The sequence below is a fragment of the Girardinichthys multiradiatus genome, chromosome 14 (assembly GCF_021462225.1).
Source record: "Girardinichthys multiradiatus isolate DD_20200921_A chromosome 14, DD_fGirMul_XY1, whole genome shotgun sequence".
Taxonomy (NCBI): domain Eukaryota; kingdom Metazoa; phylum Chordata; class Actinopteri; order Cyprinodontiformes; family Goodeidae; genus Girardinichthys; species Girardinichthys multiradiatus.
This window is the reverse complement of record NC_061807.1, coordinates 16596255-16623453: the sequence shown is the minus strand read 5'-3', so window position 1 is coordinate 16623453 and position 27199 is coordinate 16596255. Positions and strand designations below refer to the sequence as shown.

The window sequence follows — 27199 nt, the reverse complement described above, 5'->3', positions numbered from 1 at the left end:
AACACAAATCATGTCACGTAACATTTCGGGCTTTGTTACTATGACGACCCCACCCGCACGGAGGTGGTACTCCATTGTAGTAGAGACAAGCCGAACCATGTAGATTCTAGTAGAGCCAAATCAAGTTGAGTCGAACAGGTACTAATGGAAAAGAGAAATTATGGGTGGACTTTGCTAGTACAAATAATACACAAATATAGGTTGGATGCCCTTTGGCCTTCAGAACTACATAGATTCAACAAAGTGTAGGAAACATTTGTCATGGATTTTGGTTCATATTGACATGATAGGTTTCCCCGCATCTGGTGGCCATTGGAGTAGGTTGGAACCTACTGTCATGCTCAAGAAACCACATTGAAATGATTTGAGCTTTGTGACATGGTGCGACTTGAAGTAGCTATCAGAAGATGTGCACACCATGTTCAAAAAGGAATAGATATGCTCAGCAATAGTGCTCGGGTAGGTTTGCAGCATTTAAACACTGTTCAGTTAAGGGAGCCAAAGCGTGCCAGGAAAATATCTTCCACATCATTAAACTAGCATAAACCATTGACACAAGGAAGGATGGATACATGCCTCCATGTTTCTCCATCTGAATTTGTGCATTCATAGATGGTATGCTTACCACCTTGGATGCAATGATATGGCCATTGAGAAACTAAATACTGCATTTACAAATGACCACCTGAAAGTAGTAGACCTTGGCTTTGTCAAGTAAAAAAACATTTTAGAGCCTTTAGGCCACTAAGAAAATTATTTTGGGTGAATGAAAGGGGGGACCCAAACACTAGAAAAACAATTAAACTGATATTTCAGTTTTGCCTTTATGTTTTCTATTGCGTTTGTGCATGTGCAGTCAATGGTGAGATGGCACCCCCTGCACCCTACTGACAATAGAGAAATTGTTTTACATGCTTTGTGAGGGACTGCACATGTTTAATTAAAATATATACTCCATTCATTATTAAATATATATTTTATGACACATTCCAGTACCTATGACATATTTATTTTGTTGCACGTTTGTTCTTTTTTCGACTGCTGGACCTTTATGTTCAAAACTGTGGCACAAATTATATGTAGGATTTATCTGAATTTTTCAGTGTCAGATTATGCTGCTGAATTTGATGGAAGGCTTTTTATCCATCTTTACTAGCTGGGCTAATAAGTGTTGAGGGTGCTGTAAAGAAGAGATATTACTGTGGCTATTGAAGCCATAAAAGTATATTAGAACGTCTTCAGTCAGAGGCTTCTTCAGATCCACTGTAATTCTGACAGCTACAGGAGCTACAGGAGATCCTTCACCATCTACAATTCTTTGAAGAAATCTGTATAATAAGAGATACAGCAACATTTAATTAAGTATTTTTAAATTGGATTGTGATTACCTTTGCTGTAAACTGGCGCAATACAAATAAATGTAATTAAAATTCAGCTATTTCTTTCTAAACTCGGACATTTTGAGTTTCTGGTCTGATACACTATCTACAGATTATTTTAGCATATATGTTAATTAAACAAATCCCTTAACATGTAGATCTTTTTTATTTCTTTGTAGACGATTGTTCTAAAAGTGTACATAAAATTTGTTAAAATAAGCAAAAGAGCCCATAATTCTGTTAAAAGAAATTCGGGCTCAGAAAAAAAAACAAAACGTTGTGTGCAATCACTTGGATTAACCAGCAGCCTGAACCAGTGTCCTCATCTGCTCCCAGATAATTCCCACACACTCATCAAAGCCCCTAGTCATGGATTCCACTAATTCCTGTAGTATTACCATAATTGGATCTACTTTCATGAGCAGGTGTGACAATCGCTTGTATATTAAGTAGCATTTACTCAGTTATTGTCAACATAGTATGACAATATCCTAGAATCAGGAGTCATGTCCAAATGCAGCAATGATAAATTCCTCTCAGCAGTCCTCTGTGCAGTCATGAAACTTCCCTGTTCCTCCTCTAGCTAAACCCAAACCTTGCATTTTATCTTCTCAGAAACACAGATCCGTTTTCATTCATAACTCTGACCTTATAAACCCGTGTGTGTATTTTCCCCCTCAGTATGGGGCGTACACTTCACTCCACCACCCATGCTGCTAATCCCTGGATCCTTTGAGGAGGACCATGATTTGTGGGGCGGTGTTGCCAGGGGGAAGGTGGTAGCGGTGGTGGCGCTTGGATCCTGTTGGAAATGACAGCTGAGGAAGGCGGATTGGAGCTCGGGGACCAGAAAAGCAGCAGAGGCAGGAGATAGCGAAAAAAGTGCCGCACTTCGCCGTTTTAAAAGGGTGTGTTTGTGTATGTTGAGGGTCAGCTTTTAGCCTAACAGCTAATCATTTCTCATGGATCCGTGTGTGTGTGTGTGAGTCGTCTTGAAGCTAACGAAGCCGTGTGTGTGCGTACACGCATCTGTTGTGACCGTGGATGTGCGTTTGGTTGCGTGGGTGTGGGGCGCTGCACTTGTCTCAAATTTGACATGTTAGCTAGAGTGCTAATTTACCAAAGCTAGTTGGCTAATAACCCACATTAGCTGTTTTTGGTTGAAGCTCCAGTAGCACCTGAATGCAACATGTCCAGTTGTATGACACAGAGATACTATAACTATTTTAGCATTGTAGCTATAACAGTTCAAGTGTTTAAGGTGTAGGTGTCAACAACATTCCGAGAGCAGGTAGGCTAATTTTGTTCGCTATTAGCTTAGTAGCTGGCTCGCTAATTGACCCAGTTTAAAGGGGCAGAGGCCATGTTGGCGTTCCAACACGACGCAACTTTGTTTACAACTTTTTTCCCCCGGTTTATTTTGTTACAGTTTACTCTACAATTGCACACTTCAAACCCAACGTGTTTTCCGTCAATACCGAACATTTCTGTAAAAGTTTCGTCCTGGCATGTAAAATATTTTGCCTCATTTAGCCCTCGGTACATTTAATCTGCTAACTCCGTCAACCGTCATCTCACGCGCTCGTCAACGCTACAGGCGGAATTCGGGTCTCCATAGCAACGTAAACAATATATAAGTTTTGAAGGTATAGTTGACAAGATAATCAATTTATTGCCATTTCCTTGTTTTTTGTCTGGGAATCTGTCGATTAAAGTCATTTCAGGTATATTAGCCAAACGTTAAAATGAGATGTAAAGAGATTTATTCCAAAATACCATTATAATAAATTTCAAATGATAGCATAACTTAATTCAAAAAGTGAATATTGAATACTATAGATTACACACATAATTCACACATAATTATAAAGTTCCAGTCTTTATTTCTGGTAATTTTGATGATAATAACATGCACTTGTGAAAACCCACCTTTACAGGAAATAAGAATTTCACACAAGATCAAAAAGCATTTTTTAATACAAAAATGTGTCATTACTTTCTTATGGCTTCTACCGTTATGGGTAAGAGTCCTGACTTGACAGTTGTTCAGCAGACAGTCACTGGCCCCCTCCACGAAGAGGGTAATCCACACGTCAGTGCTAAAGATCCTGGTTGTTTTACAGGGTACTGTACCCAAGCAAATTATCAGAAAGTTTAGTGGAGGGAAAAAGGGTGGTAGAAAATGTTGCAGAAGCAAAAGTGAGACCTGCAGGATTGTGAAGCAAAGCACAGATTGCCTGTAAGAAAATACAAAATTTTGGTGTAATTAATGTCCCTTAATATACATTAAACCTTGAAAATAGTGACCCAAAAACAGAATATTAACAAACAAAAAGTGACATTAGTTCCACCTTTTTTTTAATTTTTTTTTATATTCCCTTAAAACTTTCACGAAATGCTTTTCTGTGGTTGGAATAAATATTTATTTGCTGCTAATAGTCCGTTATTCAGCGAAACATTTATTAGTGTTACATAATAAATTTCACTATTACTGTAATCTCAAATCCCGAGACTGAAACTAAAACAGTGGCCCAGACTCGCTGATACTAACATACAGTCAAAATGTCACTTGTAAAGTCAAAACATTTAGAAGAAAGTTAAAATAATGACATGTTACATTTAAGACCAACTGGAATCACTATGTAACAATCAAACCATCATGGCTGTAAATAACCTGGACAGCCATATCCAACAAAAGAATTCACTATAACAGCAGGTCATACATTAAGAATATGCTTGAAATAAAATTACATGTTTTATACACTGTGGTTATTAGTTGGAGTTCTTTGAAGAGACAGAGCCTTACCTTGTTTCATGGTACATGGAAACTTTCAGAAACAGTAGACCATAATGTGGAGTCAAAACCTAAAAATGGACAGACAGCCATTCTGTTAAGTTAGCAAAATGAGAGTTATGCAGCTAGCCGTGACTTATCTTGGATTCTGGGTCAATTTTTAACCCCATTTTGCATGCAAGCTTTGCCACGTTGTCCTTTTCGTTTTGTCCCTAGGTATTTAATTATGGCATATCAGTTGTCATATCAAGTGTTTCAATGAATTAAAGCAAAGAAGGAATATTATAAAACTGTTAGAATCTCACATTATATTTGACATAATTGTATAATACTTATATTGGAGCCCATTTTAATTTATTGGGGTTCTGATCACCATTTGGACCAATCAACTGTTAAGAAATATGAAAGATTATGACCCTTGCTCAAACCAAAATTACTTTAAGTGACCTCCTGCTGGTAGTTGCTGTTAATTGGAGTCCCACGGTCTCATTTCCTTACAGTAATTCTCACAATATGTACAAAATGTCCCAGAGATGGGGATGGGGCAATATGAGCAGCACCAGTTTATTGTAAAATATGTCAAGTGGAAAAAGCCAACCTTGAATTTACGAATAAATAAAACCTCTGTTCAGCTGCATGGACACTTTGAATTGCAGGTGGTTAGGCTATAACATAGTGTTTTTCTTGCATTTAGGTCCAATAAATAAAAAGCCATGAATACATATGTCAGTTAGCATGTTAACTGTCAAAATTTATAATGATAGTTAATAAATATTAGTAATAATGAAAGGAGCATAGTTTACTTAGAAGGGTTTCCAGAGGAAAAATTGCACGGGTCAGGTTGGCGATGTTGGTTTTGAGCGAATTATAATCCTGGAACAGTGTCGTCTGCACCGGATGTCTACAATTTACGGCTCCAGCCCAATATGTCCTCACACAGTGGCTCTCAATAACTTAACTACAACGTGTTTAAATTTAGAGATTATTTAAAAAGGCTAGTTTCATGTGTTTCTGATTGTATTTAATTTTGTTCACTATTTGTTTAGGTTGCAAACGTATTTTCCATATATATATATAAAATTCAAATAACTGATATATTCTGTATTTGTTAAGCTAAGATTTTGTTTTTCTTTATTTTAAAACCTAGAAATAAAAAGCAAAATAGTTTCGTTTAAACGAACTATAAAAAAGTAGTAAAGTAGATGTTTCTACAAATTAGTGAGCTATGTTTGTTTTGGAGGGTTGCGTATGTTTTCCATTTGGAGACAAATGTTATTAAAAAGGCAACTGTGGCTCTTGGGATCATTACGTTTGCTGACCACAGCTCTAGATGGATGAAACCAAAATAATGATTATTGTCCATTACCTTCTGGGTCAATTTACCGTTACCAGTTGGTAACCTCACTTCATTTCCACCTGATGCCATTTCATCCCAGCGTGCTTCTACTTCATACCCATAAACCTTATGGTATATAAGTGTTTTTGTCCTGCTAGTCAGGTATTTAGAAGAATTATTGAGATAAATAATCATAACAATGCATAATGGGAGGTTTTCAATAGAATGGTTGTAAAACTGACAACCAGCTGAGGTGTTTCACCAGTCAAAGTCCAGACCTCATCCCGATAAAGATGCTGCGGCAGGACCTTAAGTGAGCTGTGCAGGAGTGAATGTCTGTAAATGTGAATAAACTGAAGTAACGTTGTAAGTAAGAGCAGGTCAAAGTTTCTCCTCGGTTGTTAGACAGCCTGATAAGGCCTCACAGAAGATAATATGGCTGCACTACAGCAAGTTAGTTATGAGGTTTCAAATATTTTAAAATAAATAACAGTTTAATAAATGTAGCTGTGAATATGAGGTTTGTTACCACTTTTTTCTTCGTTTAAACCTTAGAATTAAATAATTGTGTCAGTCTTACCATGCCTGCGCATCGCCTAGCCTTCCTGAAATGACTTCCTTTTTTGTTGTCTTCTTTCCACAGGGTTGCTGAGATGGAGTCGCTAATGAACGTGGTGACCCCGCGCTCACCGGCCCCCGTTAAGAAGCTGTCCGAGGTGGACTTCCGCTCAGGGGCCACCCTGGAGCAGCTGTCGGCACAAGTGTCAGAGCTGGTGGTGCTGGAGCAGGGGGAGTTTGGAGACCAGACTGCCTTAGAGGTCCACACTGCCAAGGACTTTATCTTCAACATGCTCGGTAAAAACATTCATTTTATTTCTCCTGCAGAACTCAGTTCTGGTATACCTGCTGCCTTCCTGGTATAATGCTCTTAAAGTCAGATAATTGGTAAGGACTCCCTGTAGTTTTTAAGGCAGTGGTCATCTTGGTTATCATATTTCATATGATTTATTGGTAAAAATAAGAATTAAAGCCTTAAAATAAGTTGTTCTTATGGAAATTGAGCCCAACATGCTACTCTGTGCTGCAGCTCTCACTCTGACCATAATCTCTATGGGGAGTTTTTTTTTCTCCCTTCCTGCCCCCTGTGCATGGTCAGATTGTGCTACTGCAGTAAAAGGTGTTTATTTTGAAACGTCCTTACTAGAAGTACCAAAAAATGTGAATGGTTCTGACAGGCCAAGTTAGGAGCCTGTGTGAACACTGTTGTACTGCGTAAGGCATTCCTTAGCCGTTTTTGGAATATGCCATAATGACGGTGTGTTCTTCTGGTAGACGCTACCCTGTCTTATGAGGGTTGTGCTTTGGTTGCAGTCATGTTTACTTGTGTCACAGTAACTGTATTAAAAACATCTGGATGCTGTTGGGCACAATATTCATAGTACTTTGTGTCTATGAAAGAGCTTCGAGCAGTGGTTCTCGTTTTTTTTGTACTGAGCTCCACCTCAGTAAATTCGGAAGCTGCAGTTACATGGTTTCATGTCTTTCTGTGAATGCTATCATGTTGAATAACACCTGGTATGTGGATCTCAACGTAAGGAAATGATTTGGATTTTGTGAAACATCAAGTCCTTCTCAGATTTATGAACAATGTGTGTTCATTTCTTTTACGTTTCTGGTCTGAATAGTGTGAGTATATCAGGATCAATAGTGTGGAATGCAGTTTACTGGATGGTCTATGTTAGCTTTCCATGATTTCATTATCATGTTTACGTCTATGTTTTTTATATTAACGGATTAACTGTTCATCTGGGACTGAAATGTCAATGCTTTGAGTGTTCCCAAGAGGTCAGATAACTATTAGACAGGCACATATGTGCTGCATACATAGCGAATGAGAGCTCGGATGGATTTCTGATGCACAGTAGTGTTCAGGGGGTAAAGAGATTCCAAGTACCTCCATGCAGGTAACAGGAACACCCAAATTATCTCAGTTTAGTTTTTTAAAGGTAAAAAGAAAGAAGAGGAAAAAGTAGTCTTCTCGTGCAGTGGCGCTGTATCATTATTTGATGGATGGTGTTTAATTGTACAACTGAGCTTTACTCCAGCGTTAAAAGTTCCAGTTGAAAAAACGGGTTGGAAGCTTAGGAAAAGTCGAAGGTTTCTCCAGGACCCCTAATTAGCTCAATCCAATGTGGCTGCCATGTGTTTGAAGTAACTGATTGCAGCAGAAAAAGCCTTGTTTCTTTGCATTTCTGATGCTTCATGTCATATTAAAACACCCAGTACTGTGCAACCTCTGTCAGTGGACATGTTGCATTAATGTTTAAATACATAGAATGAGAGCTGCATGATAAAGGGAGAATAGTTAATTGCCTACCAAATATAATGTCCAAGCAGTCCTTCGCTATACTGCCGTATTGCACATACTGATGTGGCGATGATTGCAGTTTGATATAATGTGCAGCTTGTGAAGAAATGTGCTGAAATTAGCTTGTATTGCTAAGAGTATTTAGCTTGTTTCTGAGTCAGGCACTCAGCATATCCCACTGGTTTTCCATCTTGCAGCTGGAACACAGTTGGGTCGGGTTCGGTGTCATTCCCAGATGTACTTTCTGACTCCAGAGGTAAATAAGTAGGGACCAGTGCTATTCTGGGAGTTCTTTACATTTTCTCTGCTGCCCTTCTGTTTTGAGCAGTTTCTGTTTGTAGTAAATAATCGGTGTGCTTGAACAAGGTCATCTTTTTTGCTGTTTCTGTTTTATTATTGGCTGTAAATTAGTGCCGTTGTTGCTTGAGTCACCATTGGCTATTTGTCTGTGTAGTGCAGGCCTCTGTGTCAGTGCTGCACAGTGAAAATCTGTGTTTTCAAATAAAATGTGCAGTGTTGGATGTTTGCAGGGAGCCAGTTATTTTTCAGACATATCCAGAATTAGTTTTCTTAGTTTCCTGTGGCATCACCGGACAAGCAGGAACACCTTTGCATGACACGGATGAGCCGTCAGCTGCACTTTGACCTTTACTGTCAACAACAGGATCGGTTGAAGTTTTTTGTAGATAGGTGACAACACGTTTGTCAAAGTAGATGCAGTGTGTAAAAAGTATTAGTGAGAGGAACGAGTGAAAATCAGCCAGACTTAATTTGAATAGAATGGAAAGCAGCCATCCTTGATGTCCATGTCTGGACAAGGTGGACAAACCTTAGTGTTGAGTGAGGGTCGGTCTGCTTTCTTGTTGCAAGTTAAAAACAAAAGATGAAGTGTGAACGTTTGTCCAATAAGTGGCACTGTTTCCCCTACCAGTTGGCTGTGTCTCAGCTTGTCTTTCTGTTCTTCTGCTGTTCTGAAGATCATGTTTCTCACCCCTCGTGTGTATTGATGTAAGCCAGTTATACATTAAAGAACTAGATTATATAGAAGCTGTTTTTTTAGGCCAGTGTTTCCTTATTCTATCAGTCGGTTTTGCAGTTGTTCTGACAGATCCTGCAGTGCTCTGGTTGACAGATCACTCTGCAGAGTTTCAAGGCTTCTTTCTCTGCTTGTATCAAACAGACTCCCTCAGCCAGTGAAAATTGCACAAAATCAAATTGGAATCCAGGCTTTCTTTTCTCATCTTCTTGCCACCACACACAGGCAGATATTACTTCTTTCCCCCCTGTACGAGTCTCTTTGCTCCTGTCATTTTCCTGAAGATCTCCTGATAGTTTCTTTGGGTTTTTCAGGCGGCTCAATCACCAGTGGTTTACTGGTATCTTCACACTCCTCGCCGCGCCTCGCCGCGCCGCCTGCCGCTCCAGCTTCATCTGTGTGAAGGAGGGAAAAAATAAAAGTTTGACACTTTGAACAGTCAGAAAGTTTGTGTTAGATTCTGGAAATATAAAGTCAAACATGCGGCGGCTTCCTCTTCGGCAGCCTAAGGCCCCCGTGGAGGATGAAAGGAAACAGATATAGTCCTGTCCTGGGGGGGGGAGGGGTCTTATTACAGCACAGGGGCCTGCTTGTAGGCTCGCCTCCTCTTTTGCAGGGCTTTTATAAAGTCTGAGCTCCTCACTTGGGCTGTCAAGGAAAATGCAGGAGAGAAGATTAAACTCACACAGCCTGACAGATTCAGGAACCTGCTCTTATTTACTTCATGTTTGAGTAAACAATGCGGGTCGCTTTCTGGCAGCTGCTGTGGGGGCTACTGTATAAATCTTTTAAAGAAGTCTGATAAAGAAAAAACAGATCCCTACTGGGGGAAGAGCGATTTTGTTAGCCAGCTTTAGGGTAAAGGTCAGAGTTCATCCTCGCTCTGAGCTCAAGGAAAACGGCTGCTTTTGATCAGAACTCCAGAAGTCATAAACATCGTCCTGTTTGGGCCCAGAGATTGACGTTTTTCTCAGGAAAAAAAACTTGTTACAAACCGACGGATTAAAAGCTTCAACTACGGCGTGAAAAGAACCCAGCAGGTTTCCTCCTCCTTGTTTTTAGCTGTTTTTACCGCCGCTGCTGTGGTTGATATTGTAACTTCAACTTGGGCGACGTGACGGAGGGCACATCGAGGTTAAAATGTGATTACTGGAGGCAGATGTGAGTAAACAACTTAAATAAATTACTTAAGAAAACTAAAACACCTTTCTGGATCATCCCACAAAGACCACAACAACAAAGGAGACACACAAAGTATAAAAGTAAATAAAATATGAATTTATTTACTCCAAATCAGGTGAATCGTTTTCTTCCTGTGATGAGTATGTGGACGTCGGTGTAATCAGTGAAGTATGGTCTGCATGAGTAGAGAATGTTAGTGTTGGGATGTGGAAACGTAACGAACCTGAGGCCACGGGGCCGTTGTGCCTGAACAGCTCCATCTTTGTCTGCTGTGACCGTAAAGCATTTTACACGAAGACTTTTGGCTCGTCCATGTGGGCAGAACGGTTTTTGTGTGCGTGTGTGAGGGTTCGGCGCCCTCTCAATTCATGTGGACATTAACTTTGGCTTCCCTGTAGACAGCGACACTGGGGTTCCACCAGTTCCCAGTTCAAGTTTTAAACTATGAGGGGAACACAGTCATCTATGTTTATCCCGGTCATTCTCACTTTCAGGAAGCAGCTCTCTCATCCAGACTTTTTGGCGTAGCGTCTGGCTCGTCTCGTGCTTCAGTATAACGCTGGTAGGCCTTTGTGTGACCCATTCATGGCTGGATGGCGTTCCCGCCTCATCAGAGGGGTCCCGCGCCAACGCCCCGAGTGTAGCTGTTGTTTTCCCTTTTATCGCACGCCCAACTAATTCTCCGTTAACGCCGTTTTGGATTTGAGAGCACGTCTTCGCTCGGCAGTATGGGCGACAAGCGCGGCACCGCAGGCGCAGAAGATGAATAAAGACCTTCATTTGATTAGTCGCTCTTTGTTTGTGCACTGTGTTCATCAGCTCAGACAAGAGGCCCGATCAGGGCAAACGAGCAGCGCTCCTGCCTGCCAGAAATAACCGCCATTGTTACTCACTGACAGCTTTTGCTGTGACACAGCAGCGTCATGTTTTTACGGTTGGAAAAGCTGGCGTGTCGGTGAATATTACAACAGATGCTGATGAGTTCGCCGCCTCGGCAACAGATCAGACTGCTGTCTTTGACTGAAACACTGAAGAACGTCCCCGTGGCTCCACACGGCTGAATATGTCACATCTCATCAGTCATTTAAGGTGTCTTCCCAGCTCCTAATTTAACATGACTGGGGTTTTGACACAGTATTCAATTAAGTGATTAAGGGTTTAAAATCTCTAAGCATTCCTGAGGCAACCAGTGAAACAATTAGGAGCTATCAGAGGATGACAGGATCTTCTGACCATGTTGCAGCTGTCTGAGTGGCTGAAAGTGTTGATGAAGGCTATTGTAGTTGCAGATGTACAGTTAGCAATATTTCCTGACTATCAGCTTTCAATAACTGACTCAGGAACTATTGATCTCCTCTCTTTCAAGAAGAAATTGAGAAAGGTTTTCCTCAGAGAGGCTTGCTTCCACCTAAGACATCTCATACTATCTGTTTTTCCTGCTTGTACACCTAAAGCAATAAAATAACTTGATGTTTTTTTATTTTCTTCTAGAAATGGACAGTTTTTTTTGCCTTAAATCTAATTGTAGAATGTTTTATAGAGAATCCAAAATACTCAAATAAAAACCTGGAGAACAGCTACCGTCTGCAAGACTGATTCAATTAAAGAAACATACCCAAACGTCAGGGGCAGCGTCTAGAGCGACAGAGCTGCTGTGAAGGTTTCAAACTGCCGTGGTATTTCTCCTCTTCATCGATAATTGGCTGTCATTTAGCGGCGGATAATATGCCGGTATTACTGAGATCAAAGCGGCAAAGAGGAGCCGAAAAGGCACCAACGGCTTCCTCTCTGTAGGTGGTTCAGACGCACCACGTCTGTCATTTCTCATCCCTATCTCGCCCACACACACACACACACACATTTTAGCATCTATAACGTCTGTTTCTGAGCTAATCTGCTGCCATAGTGTGAATTCATGAACGGCGAGGCGGCAGAACATCTCCCCTCTGAGCGGCAGGCCCGTGTTGGAGTAAACCCTGTCTGAGCTGAAGATGTGAGTCGACCTGATGGAGGAGCAGAAATTACACTGTGTTGTAGCAACTCAGTCGGTTTATGTTGCATACTCTGTTGTCTAAACCAACAGAAAATGGAAAGATGCCCTAAAATGAAACCTGATCTTCATTAGATAAGTTAAAGGGTGGCTGTCTGAATTAAAAATGTTGTCCATACTGTTCACTCAGAGCGTAAATCACACAGTTTTTTTTTTTAGCAAAGACTCTCTGATGGGTGCTTGGTAGTCTAATGGCGACTGTAAAATCACCAGAGCAGTTGTGATGTGAGTCTGTGCAACTTTAAATTCTGATCCACAGCAATTCAGCTGAGCTGCTGCCTCAGTTGTTTAATTTATGATTTTAATTTCCTGAAATTCTGCCTGGGTTTTCCACATACTGAGGAGCGACAGACACGGAATTGGGTTCAGTCTAGAAATGACTCTTTAGGAGGAGGAAAAAACGTCCTCTCATGGAATCGTACATTCTGAGACATCCGTTATAGGATTAGGGTTAATCCGTGGCTGTGAAACCAGCCGGGACCGTCGCCATTCCCGCTCTGTTTTCCACGTTTGGAGAGTGTTGGAGGATTTGGTGTGCATATGTGTGCGCCAGTCCGTCCTGCTGCCCGTTTAAGAGTTTCGATTAGAAATTAAATTGTGTTTTTTGGAAGAACTTCAGACTTAAGCAGCGGGTGTGCTGCTCACTAATTGATACCGTTTTTAATTTGTGCCCCACTCAAATGGAAGCTGGACGTATGTGAGACTGTTTTTCATCTTTTCTTGGCTGTTTGAACCAATTTATTATAGAGGCTGATTAAACCAAAAATAAATCAGAGGAGGCTCCGCTACAAACGTACCGAGGTTTAGCCGTTATCTCATGTCCGCTCTTCAGCCCTCTCCTCTCCCAGCTTTGATCCTTTTTTACTCGAACAGGTGCTGTAAAATGCTGGAAATCAAGTTGGAAATCTGTCATTTAGCAGCTGAAAGGGAAACTCCACCTTATCTCTGGGATCAGTCCAAAAACAACATCAAATCTGCTCCCCTTTGCTACTTTAGTTAGGTCTGGTGTGCAGTTTTATCCTCTGGTGTCGGGAAGTAATTACACATTATAGTTTTCATGGGATTTTAGAAGCACTAGTAAGAATAGTTACCAGTGTTACGTCAGTATTAATAAAGAAGCTCTCAGAGGTTTAGTTGCTTAATGAAATGTAGAAATATAGTAGCAAACCTTTAGATAGTTCAGGTTAAATTTAAGAGTATGTCTTAATGAGCTCTTTTGGTTTGGCATGCCTCCATACAGGGTGTTGATCTCCTTATGCCACACCCTACCTTTATTACACTAAACAGAACCCCTGATGGGCTTAAACCCAATAAATTGTTATAGCGTGGAGTTGGAAAGTGTGAATAATTTTTCACACAGAGTAGACAGAGTTCATTTTTGCCTAAGGCAAAATCTAGGAGGCTATTTTAAAGTGACTGGAAACAGAAGTCTGCATGCAGATGAAAAGGTCAAAGGTTGACTAACAATGGGTTACATTATATGGCACAGGAAATGTGCAATAATTAAATGCTGAAATAACTCATATTTTTGGAAGGAATAAATCCTTAATCACATCAGTATTACATTAACAATGTAATAAATTAACATCTTTATTAATGGATAAATGTATTTATTTAATGTATTTTTCTGTTAAATTAACTTGTATGAATACATTTTATTTATTACTTTGTGTCCTGATTCAGGCTCCTAAATGTCCAATTTTTACCATGTAATATATAAGTGTTGCTGTATGCAGATGACCATGTCTTTAAAAAAGACTGTTTTATTGCAGAGCTACGTTTGAGTCCAATGAGTTGAATACAGCTTTCTTAGGTAACATAAAAAGGTATTTTTATGTGAGTCACGTTGGTATGCGGAGAATTAAGTAAGTTGGTTTAGATCTAGCAGATCTTTAACTTTAGTTCTCAGTGGGTTTAAAATGAGTTGTACCAGAGGCAGCTCATCCACCACAGGGAGCATGAAGTTCAGCTTTTAGAAGCTGCTTTTTTCTTAAAAGACCTCCTGAACTCTGAAGAAAGCTCACAGAAGCTCTCTGAAAGAAACCGAGAAGACAATCTCCCGCTCATTAATTCTTATTTATTTTACTCAGTTTACTCAGATTAACACTAGTCCCACCTTCACTGAGTGCAACTTTCCACAAGTGTTTGATGTTTGCTATAGAAGCAGCTATACAAGCTGTCCTGGAAGAGCATTTGAAAGCAAAATGAGTCCACTAACAACTGCGGTTTTCAGAAGAAGTTCTGTTGGACAGAGCAATGTAAGGACAGAAAGGAGAAGCTTTTTTTGTAGTGTCGTCAAATACAAAAAAAAAAAAAAGCTCTGTTTGACTCCCACTCTGGATGTTCCTCCTCCTGCTGGTCTCTTTCCTCACCGTTTACTTCTTATTGTCAGCTTCTTGCCATATTAGATCTACATTATGAGTTCATTGTTTAGTATTTCACCTTGACTCTGCTTATGTTCATGTAATCGATAAATTAGTCTTCTATACTAGCATTACAGAGAAAAATAGGATTTTATGACCTTACTTTTCATCACTTTATGCCTGCTCACATGCCTGTTCACCAAAGCCGTACACGTCCCTCTGGGACCGAAGCCTTGTGTCCATGTAACAGGATGAGGGGATCATGTCGGCAGCTTTGCGCCCCCGACCGTAGCTTGTTGGCCTGGTCTGGTGCCCCCCGTTGTAGCTTTTTGGAGCCTTTTAAGTCCCCTCCGGCTGATAAACACCAGTGCTGCAGCTCTCTCAATCTCCCCCCTGTGGAGTGTTTTCAAATGTCTGCGCTTCACCTCTGACCCGAAGTAGGTAGCAGTTGCTTGTGGACCATTTGACCGTCGGATTGAGCTCCTCCTCAGAAACTCTTTTTAAAATTGGCAGAACATAATTTACTCGGATCCAGAACCTAAAGGCCCCACGGGCCGAGAGCCCATGAAGTATACAACACAGCTAAGTAGTCGTAAAGGGATTTGGAGGCTTGAGTTTCTCTCATGTGAAAGTTTTCAGAGTGCAGGGAAGAGGGATTTTAGACACTCTGGGGAATTCTAATACTGGCAGGCTTTAAAATATAACAGGAAAATGCAGGAATGATGATCGGATTGCTCCAGTCTAATTCCTAATCCAGCTATTTTTTTTTTTTTTTTTTAAAAGATGCTGTGCGAGGTTTACTGGACCCAGCTACTCCGATGACAATATATTATTCATTGCTATGTTTTCTAAAAGAGAAGCTGTTTTCATCGCCTTAGTATAAACAGTTTATCTCACCCAGGGGATTGTCCTCTACTAGAAGGTTGGTACAGAGCCCAGAATGGGCAAACAAAGGCCACCATGTTTGTTCCAGATGCTGATAGTTGGTTGCAGTTTGCAACTTTCCCAGCAGATGTCACTAAAAAGTCAGGAAAGACGTGATCTGTAAAGGGTAATTTGCTTGGTTACATTAAATGTAGACATTTATTACTTAATTTTGTTCTTTGTATAATTTGTCTTTATCTTAACTGCTTTCTTAAGACGTTGCATCAGAAGAATTATCAATGTGTAATTAATAGACTCCTATCAATCCTCTTCTATTTTGCTCCAATTTAAGCTTCTTTTTTTTTTTTTTTACCAAATTGTACTGTTCAGTTTAGTTTTATTTCTTATTTTACAAAATAACTGTGATTTCTTTATATTTCCGTCCTTCATCTTGATGATGACTAATATTTATTTATATTTTGTAGAAAAATCTGACAGATGTACTGATAATCGATACATTTCAACTGCTAAAGTTGGATAGTTTTAATAGCATATTTATTGCTAACTATAACTTCATTTTATAATTACATTATTTAAATATATAATCCTAATTGACAACAAATCTCATTTCAAGTTACTTGACAAGACAAACGGTCTAATTAATTTTGACTTAATTATATAAAATATAATTCAATCTAAATGCGGTTCAGATCCAGTACAATCCTACAATCATACAGTCTGTTTCAGATCCACCTAAATATCGTCCAGTTTAATCTACATTATGGTACAGTCGGATAGATCAATAGATCATTTCTTTTAATGAAGTAGAAAGTTATTTAACTCCAGCTGATTCCACTAAGCCTTGAGTTTACAGCTTCAGAAAGCATGTGGCGATAGTAGAGAGGACCGACTCTCTTTTAACAGCAAGGAACCTTCAGCAGAATCCGGCTCAGTATGAGCAACCATCCTCTGTGACCGCCTGGGGATGGAGAGGACAGGCAGCAGAAACCTCACAGAAGCACCGAACAACGTCTGAAGGACAAGAAAAATAAGGAGAACACAGAGCAATGCTGTTATTTGTAAATCTTTGTTGAACACACAGGCAGTTGGCCCTTTTTTATCAAAAAACGACAGGGACAGAAAGTTAATATAAGTAATATTTGCAATTAAATGTCTTCATTGTTTTCCTCAGTCATAGGAACCCTTTAGATGCTGTAAATGCAGCACTTTCTATCAACTGTCTGGATGTGTTGTAGACCCTTTGGAGACCTCTCAGGACACTTAGCCAGCTTTACTTTGGGAATGTAAAGCCTAAAAACACATGAATCAATAGTTTCCTCAGCAGCTGGTTAGATCCCATCTACACAATAAATTGTACAAGGTACCTTTTTTGACTGCTGATTGTTTATTCCCGCGTTTCCCTCCATGTTCTGTTACCACAAGGACCACCTGCGATTCATTTGTCTGTTGCTTTTGAAAGAATTGTATGAAATTAGGTTTGATTTCATTTTTGTGATTAATATTAGACATTGCTGCTTCTAATCTGCAGAAGTGGCTTTTTTTTCAATTGCAATCTAGAACTTGACCAGCAGATGTCATTAAAGTTCCTCTTTCTTAAGCCTGGAAAATAATGATTAACTCAACTAAACAAGTAAAAATTGATGCTGACGTCTGCAAACAGGGAAAGCAGCTGACAGTGAATGGTCATGCAGGGTCTGTGTGAACTCTGACCTATGCTGACCTCACATTTTGCCCCTGAAGTGATTATTAGCGCCTGATGCTTCACTCACAATGTTTTTTCTTCTGCAGCTCACGCTCATAAATATATGCAACCCAAATTAAGCTGGAAACTCTCCAGGCTCTCTGACATGCTGAGCTGCTGTTCTCTGTTGCCAGACCTCTTATCTAAACTCTGAAACTTGCCTCGACGTCTGAAAAACATGTTAATAAACAGACGTGTTCGTGAGAATCCTCTTTCTGCTCTTTACTTTGTTGCGTCAGCTCTGCTGCTGTGATAAAAACCCAAAACAAACTCTTAATATAATTTTCTCCTCTCCAACCCTGCCAGGTTTAGTCCAGAAGGTTGACCAGCGCCTCCCGGTGGCCAACGAGTACCTCCTCCTATCAGGCGGGGCCCGGGAAGGCGTCCTGGACCTCAACCCCGAGGACCTGGGGGAGTACGCCAAAGGGGCCGACTTCGACTTGGATTTCACCCTGCTGGTGCCCGCTTTGAAGCTTCACGACCGCAACCAGCCGGTCACTCTTGACATGAGGCACTCGCCGCCGTGCCACTCGTGGCTCAGTCTGCGCCTCTGCGACTCCAACGTCCTGTCGCGCTGGAACATCTGCTGCCAGGAGGAGAACGGGCTCCCTGCGGAGGAGGACGAGGAGGAGGTGGAGATGGGTGAGTCGGAGGAGTGGGATTATCACTGCAAGGACATGAGTGGAACAGGGAGAATGAGGAAATGAGAAGGATATGGACTTAGAAACAGGACGTTGGCGAGGAAGGATTGAAAAATGAATGAGTTGGTGATGAGAGGCTGGAATAAACAAAGATGAAAGTGTTGCTGCAGTGCAGGGTGAGAAGACTGGAAACAGATTGGATTTAGTCCATGTTTTCTTCAGATAATTTGATGCCGTGATGCAATTTCAGCTGACAGCCTGCAGCAGTGGGGCTGTTCTTCATAATAAAACTCCTCAGATCGGTTGAAATTGGGAAGAAAAACGGATGAAAAAAAAGAAAACATCCCGAGAGTTCAACTCCAAAACATTCTAGAGCATAACTAAGCAGTCGAAAGTGCCAGATAACACAGCGGTTTGCAGATTACTCCACAACATCAATCTACTGCACGCTGGTGAGCGTGCAGCTCGGAGGGTGGGGGAAAGTAATGACATTTATTGATATGAATCTCTTTAATTTTCAGCGGTTTGGGAAGAAGCATCGGCTGGATTTTCTGGATGTGTAATAACATTTCCCACAAGACCTCAGGGTGCTGTAATTGTTGAGGCAGCGGGACATGATTAAATCAGGCTAGATGACAGTATGTGTCACACCAAATATGTCCCTGAAAGATAGAAAAATCCACTGTTTAATATTCAGGTTCTTGACAGCTTCTCTTGACGTCCCACCTGGGCCACGACTGAATGATGGATTTCAGTGGAATATTTATATCTTGACCCCTTTCCACTTTTTGCCCCTCGGAAGTGTTCCCACCCCTCGAACTTGTCCACATCTTGTCAGGGTGCGGCCCCAGACGTCGATGCATTTCACTGAGATTTATTTGAAATAACAACACAAAGTAACGCTGATTATCCACTGGCTTCCTGTCCGTTTCCAGGTGTGAACATTTTCCTGTTAACTTTGAATAAAGAGCACTCCAGTCAACCAGCCAGTGTCTCTCAGATGATCCGAGACTAAAATATAAATGTGAGCAGGCCTTTGGGGTAGCTGTATCAAAATTATGCAACAGCTTACTTATTTATGTAAGCACTGCTCAGACCACAGAGACATTTAAATCAATAGTCTGCTTTACACCTCCTTATTTGACTCCTATAGCGAATGAACCGATGAACTGATTTTGCAGCATTTTTGTTTTACTTCCTCCGCCAAGGAGGGTTTTTTTTTTTTTTTTTTTGTCGGCTGTCTGTCTCTCTGCCAAATTTTTCAAAACGTTTTAAATGGATTTGGATGAAATTTCCAGACAAGGAGCGTGTTAGGATGGGGAACAGATGATTAGATTTTAGTGGCGATGCAGAACACCATCAGGATCCAGGATTTTGTAAAGGATTCTTCGTCATTGACTGATCGTGGTGCGACAACCTGGAATTTCCACCTGGTTCGCCACCCTATTAGCAGCTGACATGCAGCGGCCAGAAGTCATCCGGAGTAGAGCTCATCATTATGGGAAAAAGCTGACGTGTCAGTGACCTTATTGCCTTGGCGGAGGTGTGCGCTCGCGGAGTACATTTTTTATTCTGACTGTAAAGCCCTTTGCTCAATGTTTGCTGTTCTTAAAATGTGCTATAAAAAAAACACACATTTAATATTCAGGACATGTAAGAAATCTGGTAGAGTTGATGGGGCTGAATACCGGACAATCTCAAAAAAAACCTATAAGCATGGCCTAGTCAAAATCTAGCCTTAAATCCAATTGAAAACTGTTCTGCTTCACTCCCTTACGCTGATCAGAGTGCCTCGCAGCCTCTAGTTGGTCCTCCAGGACTTCCTCATGCTGTGGGGTATAATATTCACTGTTTCTTGGCTGCTCTTTAAAATGGGAAAGACAAAAGAACATCCTGTTCAAGTAAGCCAGATATGTATCGACCTCCATAAATCTGGGAATGCCTGCAGGAAAATAGCTACTCACCTAAACCCGTCCATATTTACGGTCAGAGCGCAAATTGAGAAGTTTAAAGTAAAAACATCTTCAGTGCTCACTGTTAAAAACAAAAATGCAGCAAAGAGCGAAATCATGTTGACGAGTTGTCTGTCCGGCCATCATAAAGTAAACATATGGAGTTTGCCGAGCCCTGCTGGTCCTTTTTAAGATGGAGGTTTTCAGCAACAAGCATACCTGGTGGGTTCGGTGTTTAAACAGAGGAGGAACATGAGGAAAAGCACCTTACGCTCATGGTGGATGATGTGTGATGCTGTGGGTCTGTTTCTGTTGCGAGGGCTCTGGGAATCTCGTTAGTTTGAAAAATCTGTTGGCTTCTGCCAACAAACTATAAATGTTTCATTATCGCCTCTTTCAGCAGATTAATACAGGAATGGTTCAGCAGACATGAAATCAACCCCCTGTAGCCCAAACTTTATGAAGACCGTAAAGTCTTCGTTTACATGTTGCTGATGGATCTGTCTCACCTGGTTCCCTGTTCAGGTAAAGGCTCTATCCCCTCCCTGGGCTCTCCTCAGTCCCTGGACGGGTGCTACTTCTCCCCCACCTTGGTGACAGACTGGTTCTGGGGGGTTGTGAGCGCGGCTGTGGATGAGCTGAGGCGCAGCCCCCAGAGAGGCATCCCGACCCCTGAACGGCTGGAGAGGAACGGACCCCTGACCACCATCGTCCTTCAGGTACGAAACCCGCTGCTTCTTTCTTAATAATAAAAATGAGCGGTTCTGCTTGGGTCTGAATCAGAAAGCTTTTGCTGGAGGGAGAGTTTCACATCGCTGTGGTGATTAAAGCGCTGAGCGAAGTATAAATCATGTCCTTCCTGCAGGCGGGATCCAGCCGGGTTCTGTACGACCTGCTGCCTGTGGTCTCCTTTCGGGGCTGGCCCGCCGTGGCTCAGGGCTGGCTGACAGCCAACCACTTCTGGGACGGTAAAATCACAGAGGAGGAGGCCATATCTGGCTTCTATCTGCTGCCCTGCTGCTCCCCGCTGGGCGGTCGGCCTGACAGGGAGTGGAGGCTGGCCTTCTCACGCAGTGAGGTGAGGGGATTTTCATTCAGTCTCGTTTTTTGTCCCTTTTTCCTGAATATTTATACTAATCCTGCTCCTACACGATTCTTCGGACCAGGTTCAGTTGAAGAAGTGCATCCCTTTCCCCATGGCCCAGGCTTTCCAGGCAGCCAAGGCAGTGCTGTCCCGTATCCTGGCCCGTCCTCGAACGGGCCTCAGCCTCTACCACCTGCGCACGCTTCTGTTTTGGGCTTGTGACCGACTCCCCGCCGCCTACCTGTCCTGTCCCGAATCGGACACCCCCGGCCGCCTCCTCCTGGGTCTCCTGGACGACCTGGCTCACTGCATCCTGGGGAAAAACTGCCCAAACTACTTCCTGCCCCAGTGCAACATGCTGGAGCACCTGAGCGACAGCCAGGCACTGCTGGTCGCCAGGAAGCTGGCTCACGTGCGCTCGGATCCCAGCGAACACCTGCGGGCGGCCCTGGACCAGGCCCGGCAGGCGGGCCAGCTGAAGAAGGAGCTGACGGCCGGCACCAACGGCCACGGCTCGCCCGGGCACCACCCGGCCAACGGCATCATCTCGCCCTCGGAGGACAAGCTGGCTCAGCGGCTGCAGCAGCTGGTCACGGAGAACCCCGGGAAATCCATATCGGTCTTCCTGAACCCCGACGACGTGTCCAGGCCGCACTTCCGCATCGATGACAAGTTCTACTGAGATATCCAGAAAACACGTTTAAATCCAGGACGGAGGCAACGTTGCTGCTTGATGAAGTCTTAAAACCAAAAAAAAAAAAAAAAAAACACACATTTACTCCTGACAACGGGCGTTCAATTAGCCGACATCATCGAGCTGTTGCCATGGCGATGGTCATCTCCTAACAAGCTGGCCTTACGGAGACCAAACAGCTGTAACTTGGACCTTAAGCACCTATTTTGCTGTTTAAAACAAGAACCGGAGACTGTGTGTACATGTCTGCCTTAGGGGGTCCGAACATGATGTACCCCTCCACAGAAACCTTTTGATTCTGTACATTTCAGCTCTTTCTGTTTCACGTCACAGCGGCGATGGATTCTTCAGTAGTAGAAGAAAACGAGCTCATGAAACTGATTGTATTGTTGTGAGGAGAACCGCTGATTCCTTGAGCAGAGAGTCTCTTTTAAGCTACTTTCTTCCCTCTTATCTTCACTCGGTTCCTGTGACGGTTTGTTTGACTTTTCTCAGGTATGCACGGCATTTTTTTTATGTTTCTTTCTTCTTCCGTTTAAAGCCCGTATTAACATTTCGCATCACTCAAATATCCTTTAACATACCAAAGAGCTGCAAATTGATCGGTTTCGCAAAAGGAGGCGTTTTTATTTATGATCCAAATGTACATTTTTCTCTTCCGAACGTCTCCGTGACTCGGCTGCTGCACATAAATCAGCAGAAACAGTTCGTCCCAGAGGAACCAGCAGAACAAATTGATTTTAAATCAATTAGAAAGGCGAATAGATAAATGCACGTCTATCAAGTCAGGCTCTTTTCTGAACTGCAGGAAGAGATTCTAACTTTTTATTTAGCTGCCTCTGATGGATTTAAACCGCTCTGCAGAAATGCTAAGCTAACAGAATATGATCTATAAGCTCTAATAGAAGATGTAAATCGTTCCTTTTACTATTAGAAAGTGTGTGAAGGAAGGGTCATGATCAGGGAGGGCACAGGTTACAGATCAAATGTGTGTTCTGTTAATACAACACATGTCATCTCATGGCTCTGTGCAAGAGGTTCTGGTCCAGCTCATATTCAAGTATGTAGTATCCAGTAAATATTTAATCATTTTTTTGTCAAACCTACTCACAAAAAGCCTGAGAGTAAAGGCCATCAAGGCTTTTTTCTAAATGTGTTTCACTACTGCGGTTCTTATTTACGAAACGATGGAAGCTTAAAATATGCAAGGACCACATAAAAATACGAGGCGACTTTAAAACTTCAAACGGGTCTAAAATTGCTGCCGTAATGTGAACATAATTAACCTCGTCCAGTTTAACGAAGGCCACTGACCGCAAACGTTGTTCAAATCTGACTGCCGTCTGTCCTTTAAGAGCTGCCGACTGTAATCTGTTCCACATCTTCATAAAAAAATGCATTTTAAATCTGTTTACAGGAAGAACTGCTGTTCCTGCTTCATGGGTCCTGGTCGAGTGTTTGGATAAATGCAGGTCAGGCAAACATCCAACACCCAGCTGTGTGCAGCCTTAGCAATGCCAAGCTACTGTTTTTATGTCAATGGAATGGGTTCACAGTAGTGATACAATAATAATTTGGTTTGAAATGGTTAAACATGGATTCACTGCTGCAGGCTTGGTGGATTCATATATTTGTCATTACATCTGGAATATTGGGGGACATTTGATTGGGATGGAGCTTGGTGAGCAATGAGCTTCAACCACCAGAAGGTCTCAGAGCAAGTAGCTCCAATGTTATCATCTGTCCTTAAACATATTGGCCACATATAGCAAAATGATATAGTTGTAAATCAGTTGACAAACCCTACCAGGTACCAGGAAAAGAAAGATCAGCACACTTCTGGCTTATTTAAATAGCATGTTCCCTGATCTTTTCCATTTTTGAAGCGAGGCTAAAAGCATTAGGGCTGGGTGTCGTGTTATATCTGCACCCCACTAAAACCAGTCCCAGACTTAAGATTAAATAAATGTATAATAAAAGAACTGTTTTGTTTATTTTGTAGGAATTGTTAGGGATGCTAATAATTTGAGCATCAGTGATTTTTCTTTAAAATATTTGTTGTTTTTCTAATGGGAAAAATGAACTTGCAGTATTTTCAGGCTTTTTGCACATCTTTATGAGTGTAAAGACAGGTGGAGGGCGCTGGGTAATAAAAATAAATAAAAAATGATCGTCATCGTCAGGAATCCTCTAAATTATTAATAGTTTTTGCTCAGATTTAGATGCACTAGTAGAAAAAGGACAACCCGGCTGTAATTTACATTTGAAACATGTCATATTTATCTTTATGTGACGTTTTTATGCAAAACCTAACCCTTCATAAAACTTGACATCCCCGAGGTTATTACTTCCCTAAGGCAAGGCGTGACCCTATCTGCATGTCAGCGTTTATCTTTATATGCGGATGATATGTTGATATGATCACGTATTCCTGCTGTGTTTCATCGTTTAGCCAGTTTTTGTCTTTTACTGCTTTCGAAACCACTCTGCATATCTTTATATTTTTGCTTCCATGTAGCCAGATGTTATATTATTTAAAGCTGACTTCATTGATAAGTTTCTTTTTGAATGTTTCTCAAAGATTTTGGCTGCTTGCTTTAACGTCTGACTGAATCGAGTTGCCCCCAAAGTGCTCAGTTTTTCCTTATATCTTATTTGAAATGCATCTGTTCTCTTTATGTTGGACAAACTGTGTCTGATGTTTGGGGTTTTTTCTTTCTTTGAGACTCGGCTGATTCAGATAATCATCCCCTGTCTCCTCTGCTTGGTTGGTCTCTCTTAATGAGCTTCATGTGTCTTGTAAGTGAGCGGATGTGTTTCCAGATGCTGCGCAGTGAATTATTTCCCCTGCAGTGCGTTCATGGGGGTTGGATGGAGAGATGCAGATCTTCTGGAAAAACAAACCTCTTTAAAAAAAAAAAAAAAAAACCTTCATCTCGTTTGTGTTGTATTTACTAATAACAACCAGGTTTTCGACTCCTAAATCGGTCCAGCGCACTGCTTATGCTTCTGCAGTGGTATTGAGATGATTTAATTTTTTTATGTTTTTCAGTCAGCAAACGTTGGAGGTGCAGAACAAACGACTTTTGATCAATTTAAATCAGTTTTAAACACTGTTTCCAAACTAATTTATGGAGAAACGTTGCTTCTTATGGTGGGTCATTCAATTTTACTGGAATGTTTCCTTTCCTCTGCTAACAAACATGTGCTTACTACTGAATTATTGCGGTTTTGTTTTTTAAATGGTGTCTGATTGGACTGAAGTGGATGTAAACCAAAGCGTGTTGTTGATACGGTACAGAATGTCAGTGTTTTCAGCACTTTTTTTTACCCCCTGAAAAAGCGAACTCTGCTGCATTTAAATTCATAAGTAAAGAAATAACTTTATGATTGGATTCATAGAAGTTACTGTAAAAAGGTCTTCATGTTCGGTTGAAGATTAGACACTGGAAAGATTTGTTTCTTGTTTTCTTTTGCTTGGTTTGTACACTTAGACTCTTTGTAGTGTGTGTGATGTTGTAAATGAAGATATGCAATCATGTGGAGACGCCGGTCGTTTACAGACCCGCTGGAGCTAAGTTTGGATTTACTGCTGTAAATAAAAATAAAAATAAAAATAGGAGAAGCAGATATAGTATCTGCATGAAGAACATTTCCAAACTGCTTCAGATCTGTTCCTAATGATGAACCTTCGATGAATCTGCTGTGGATTAGTAGCACACTAAATGAACTGAATGTATCCATCGCTTCTCCCCTGCTCTGTTTTTTGAAAGAGCTCCGGACTGGACTCACTCCGCTGTGTAGAAACCCAGCTTCACATCTGTTTTTACCTGGGTTCTTCCTCCTGTTTTTTGTAAAAACTGTTGACTAATCTTTGCTATATTTGTTACTGCTCGTTATTTCTTGGGGGTTTTTATTGATTAATGTTTGGGCTTTAGCATGAAATAAATCATTACATTAAAAACAAAAACTCAGCTTTAGTTTTTGCCTGTTGAAAAGAGAACCATCAGACCTTTGCTGCTGCTACGTAAAATAACCAACAGAGGGCGCCACAGCATAGCCTTTTGCAAAGACACTTCTGTATGAACATAAAACATCATTGCTGGACCAAAGCTTTTCATCCCAGATCTAAACGCGTCCAGATTCCTGGCAAAATTAGACCAAGATCAAAACTTCCAAATATTTTTCTGTCTTTAAATAAATACTGTTGGTGGATCTAATCTATATTTAAAAAATACGTTTCAAAGACCTGGCTGCACAAGTTCAGCTGCTGGAGCAGGACTTTCTTCTTTAGTCAAAGCAGAGGTTCCTAAAGTTGGGGGTCGGGAGATGATTTACAGAGTTCTTGTGATGTGACCCCTGAGGGGTATGGAGGGCCAAAATTTAATAAATATTTCATGAAATAAATCAGTCCTATTAAATTATTTCATTGTACCACTTATTTATTTATTGCATTACATAATTAAATATACAATAAAATGATAGATCTACATTTATTAAATAAATCTAAAGTTAAATAATTATATGTATATTTAGGAGGGTCGCCGGTACTGGTATTTTGGGGGTCCCAGGTTGAAATGTTTGGAACCCCTGAGTAAGGGGTTTTGAGAAAAAAGGATGAACAGCATCTCGGTAGACAGGTACCAGAAAGCTCCACAGCATTAGATGGGTAACACAGGAGATGTTTATCAGAGATTGGGAACATTTCTGGGACTTTTTTATGGAAATATAAATGAAAGAGAAATTGGTCAAGGAGGCTACCAGGTGTTCTACATGTTTTCTCCATATGTCAGGACTAAGGTGCAGTGTTGCAAGACAAGCTTTCTCAACCTAACAAAACATCCGGGCCTTGTTGGAGGTTGTGTTGAAGTCAGTATCGATGTCCAGTTCCAAAATGGCATGATTGGCACCTGAAAAACACCAAAAGATCAACATACCCACGGTGAGAAAAGTTGGTGCCAGCATCATTCTCTAGGAGGGTGGTAGGAAACGGTGGTCCTCGAGGACCAGTGTCCTGCAGGCTAAAGATGACTCCATGGTCCGATACCCGATACCTTCCAATAAGGTCCCTCTGTCTGCAGGAGCTGGCTAGGGATGCGGTTATCAAAGTTGGGTGTTTTCAGGCAGGGAAACATCTAAAACATGCAAAACGCCTCGTGGAGGGAAGTTTCCCCCCCCGTCCCCTGACCCAGAGTTACGTTTCTTTAGCTGGAGAGAAATTCTAAATGGTTGCCAATACCAGTCATCATTGGCCCAAAAATCTTCAGGTGTCTGCTAGAAAGCTGAAGATGTAGAGGGATTTCATTTATCAGCATCACAGCAAGCATACATCCAAAATGACAAAGCAGGTTTTTCAAATGGCCTAGTCAAAGTCCAGAGCTGAATCTGATCACCTCAAGAGAGCTGTCCTGACATTCTGGTAGATTTGCTAAAACATCTCCCAGGCAGATTGGGTAAATATTACAGAATCAACGTGGGATGTTAACAGTCTCCTGCCGTTGTTTTGTGACGGCTGGGATCACTTGTGTCCTGAGGTGACATTTACATTTTTTAGCCTCTCTCTCATCATTGATGTGATCACAGCACAGATGTTTTTCAGATTAACAGGCTTCATATCAGTTTAAGCTTTATCCACCAGACATGCACGGATTTACCGCAGCAATCTGCTGACTTCTGTTAAGCAGATAACGTGAG

At 41.4% G+C, this 27199-nt stretch overlaps 1 protein-coding gene across 2 annotated transcripts; it reads left to right on the top strand.

The window, feature by feature from the left end:
- The first annotated feature begins 1791 nt into the window (after window positions 1–1791).
- On the top strand, window positions 1792–25475 carry tmem102 (transmembrane protein 102). Of its 2 annotated transcripts, none has more exons than XM_047386175.1 (6): window positions 1792–2287; window positions 6153–6364; window positions 17441–17776; window positions 20253–20446; window positions 20593–20805; window positions 20894–25475. In XM_047386175.1, exons 2-6 carry the CDS (start codon window positions 6163–6165, stop codon window positions 21491–21493), a joined length of 1545 nt encoding a protein of 514 aa, XP_047242131.1. In that variant the 5' UTR covers window positions 1792–2287; window positions 6153–6162; the 3' UTR covers window positions 21494–25475. The 2 variants fall into 2 exon arrangements, with proteins under 2 accessions (XP_047242131.1, XP_047242132.1); XM_047386176.1 differs by lacking the exon at window positions 1792–2287 and adding an exon at window positions 2343–2670.
- The last annotated feature ends 1724 nt before the right edge of the window (window positions 25476–27199 follow it).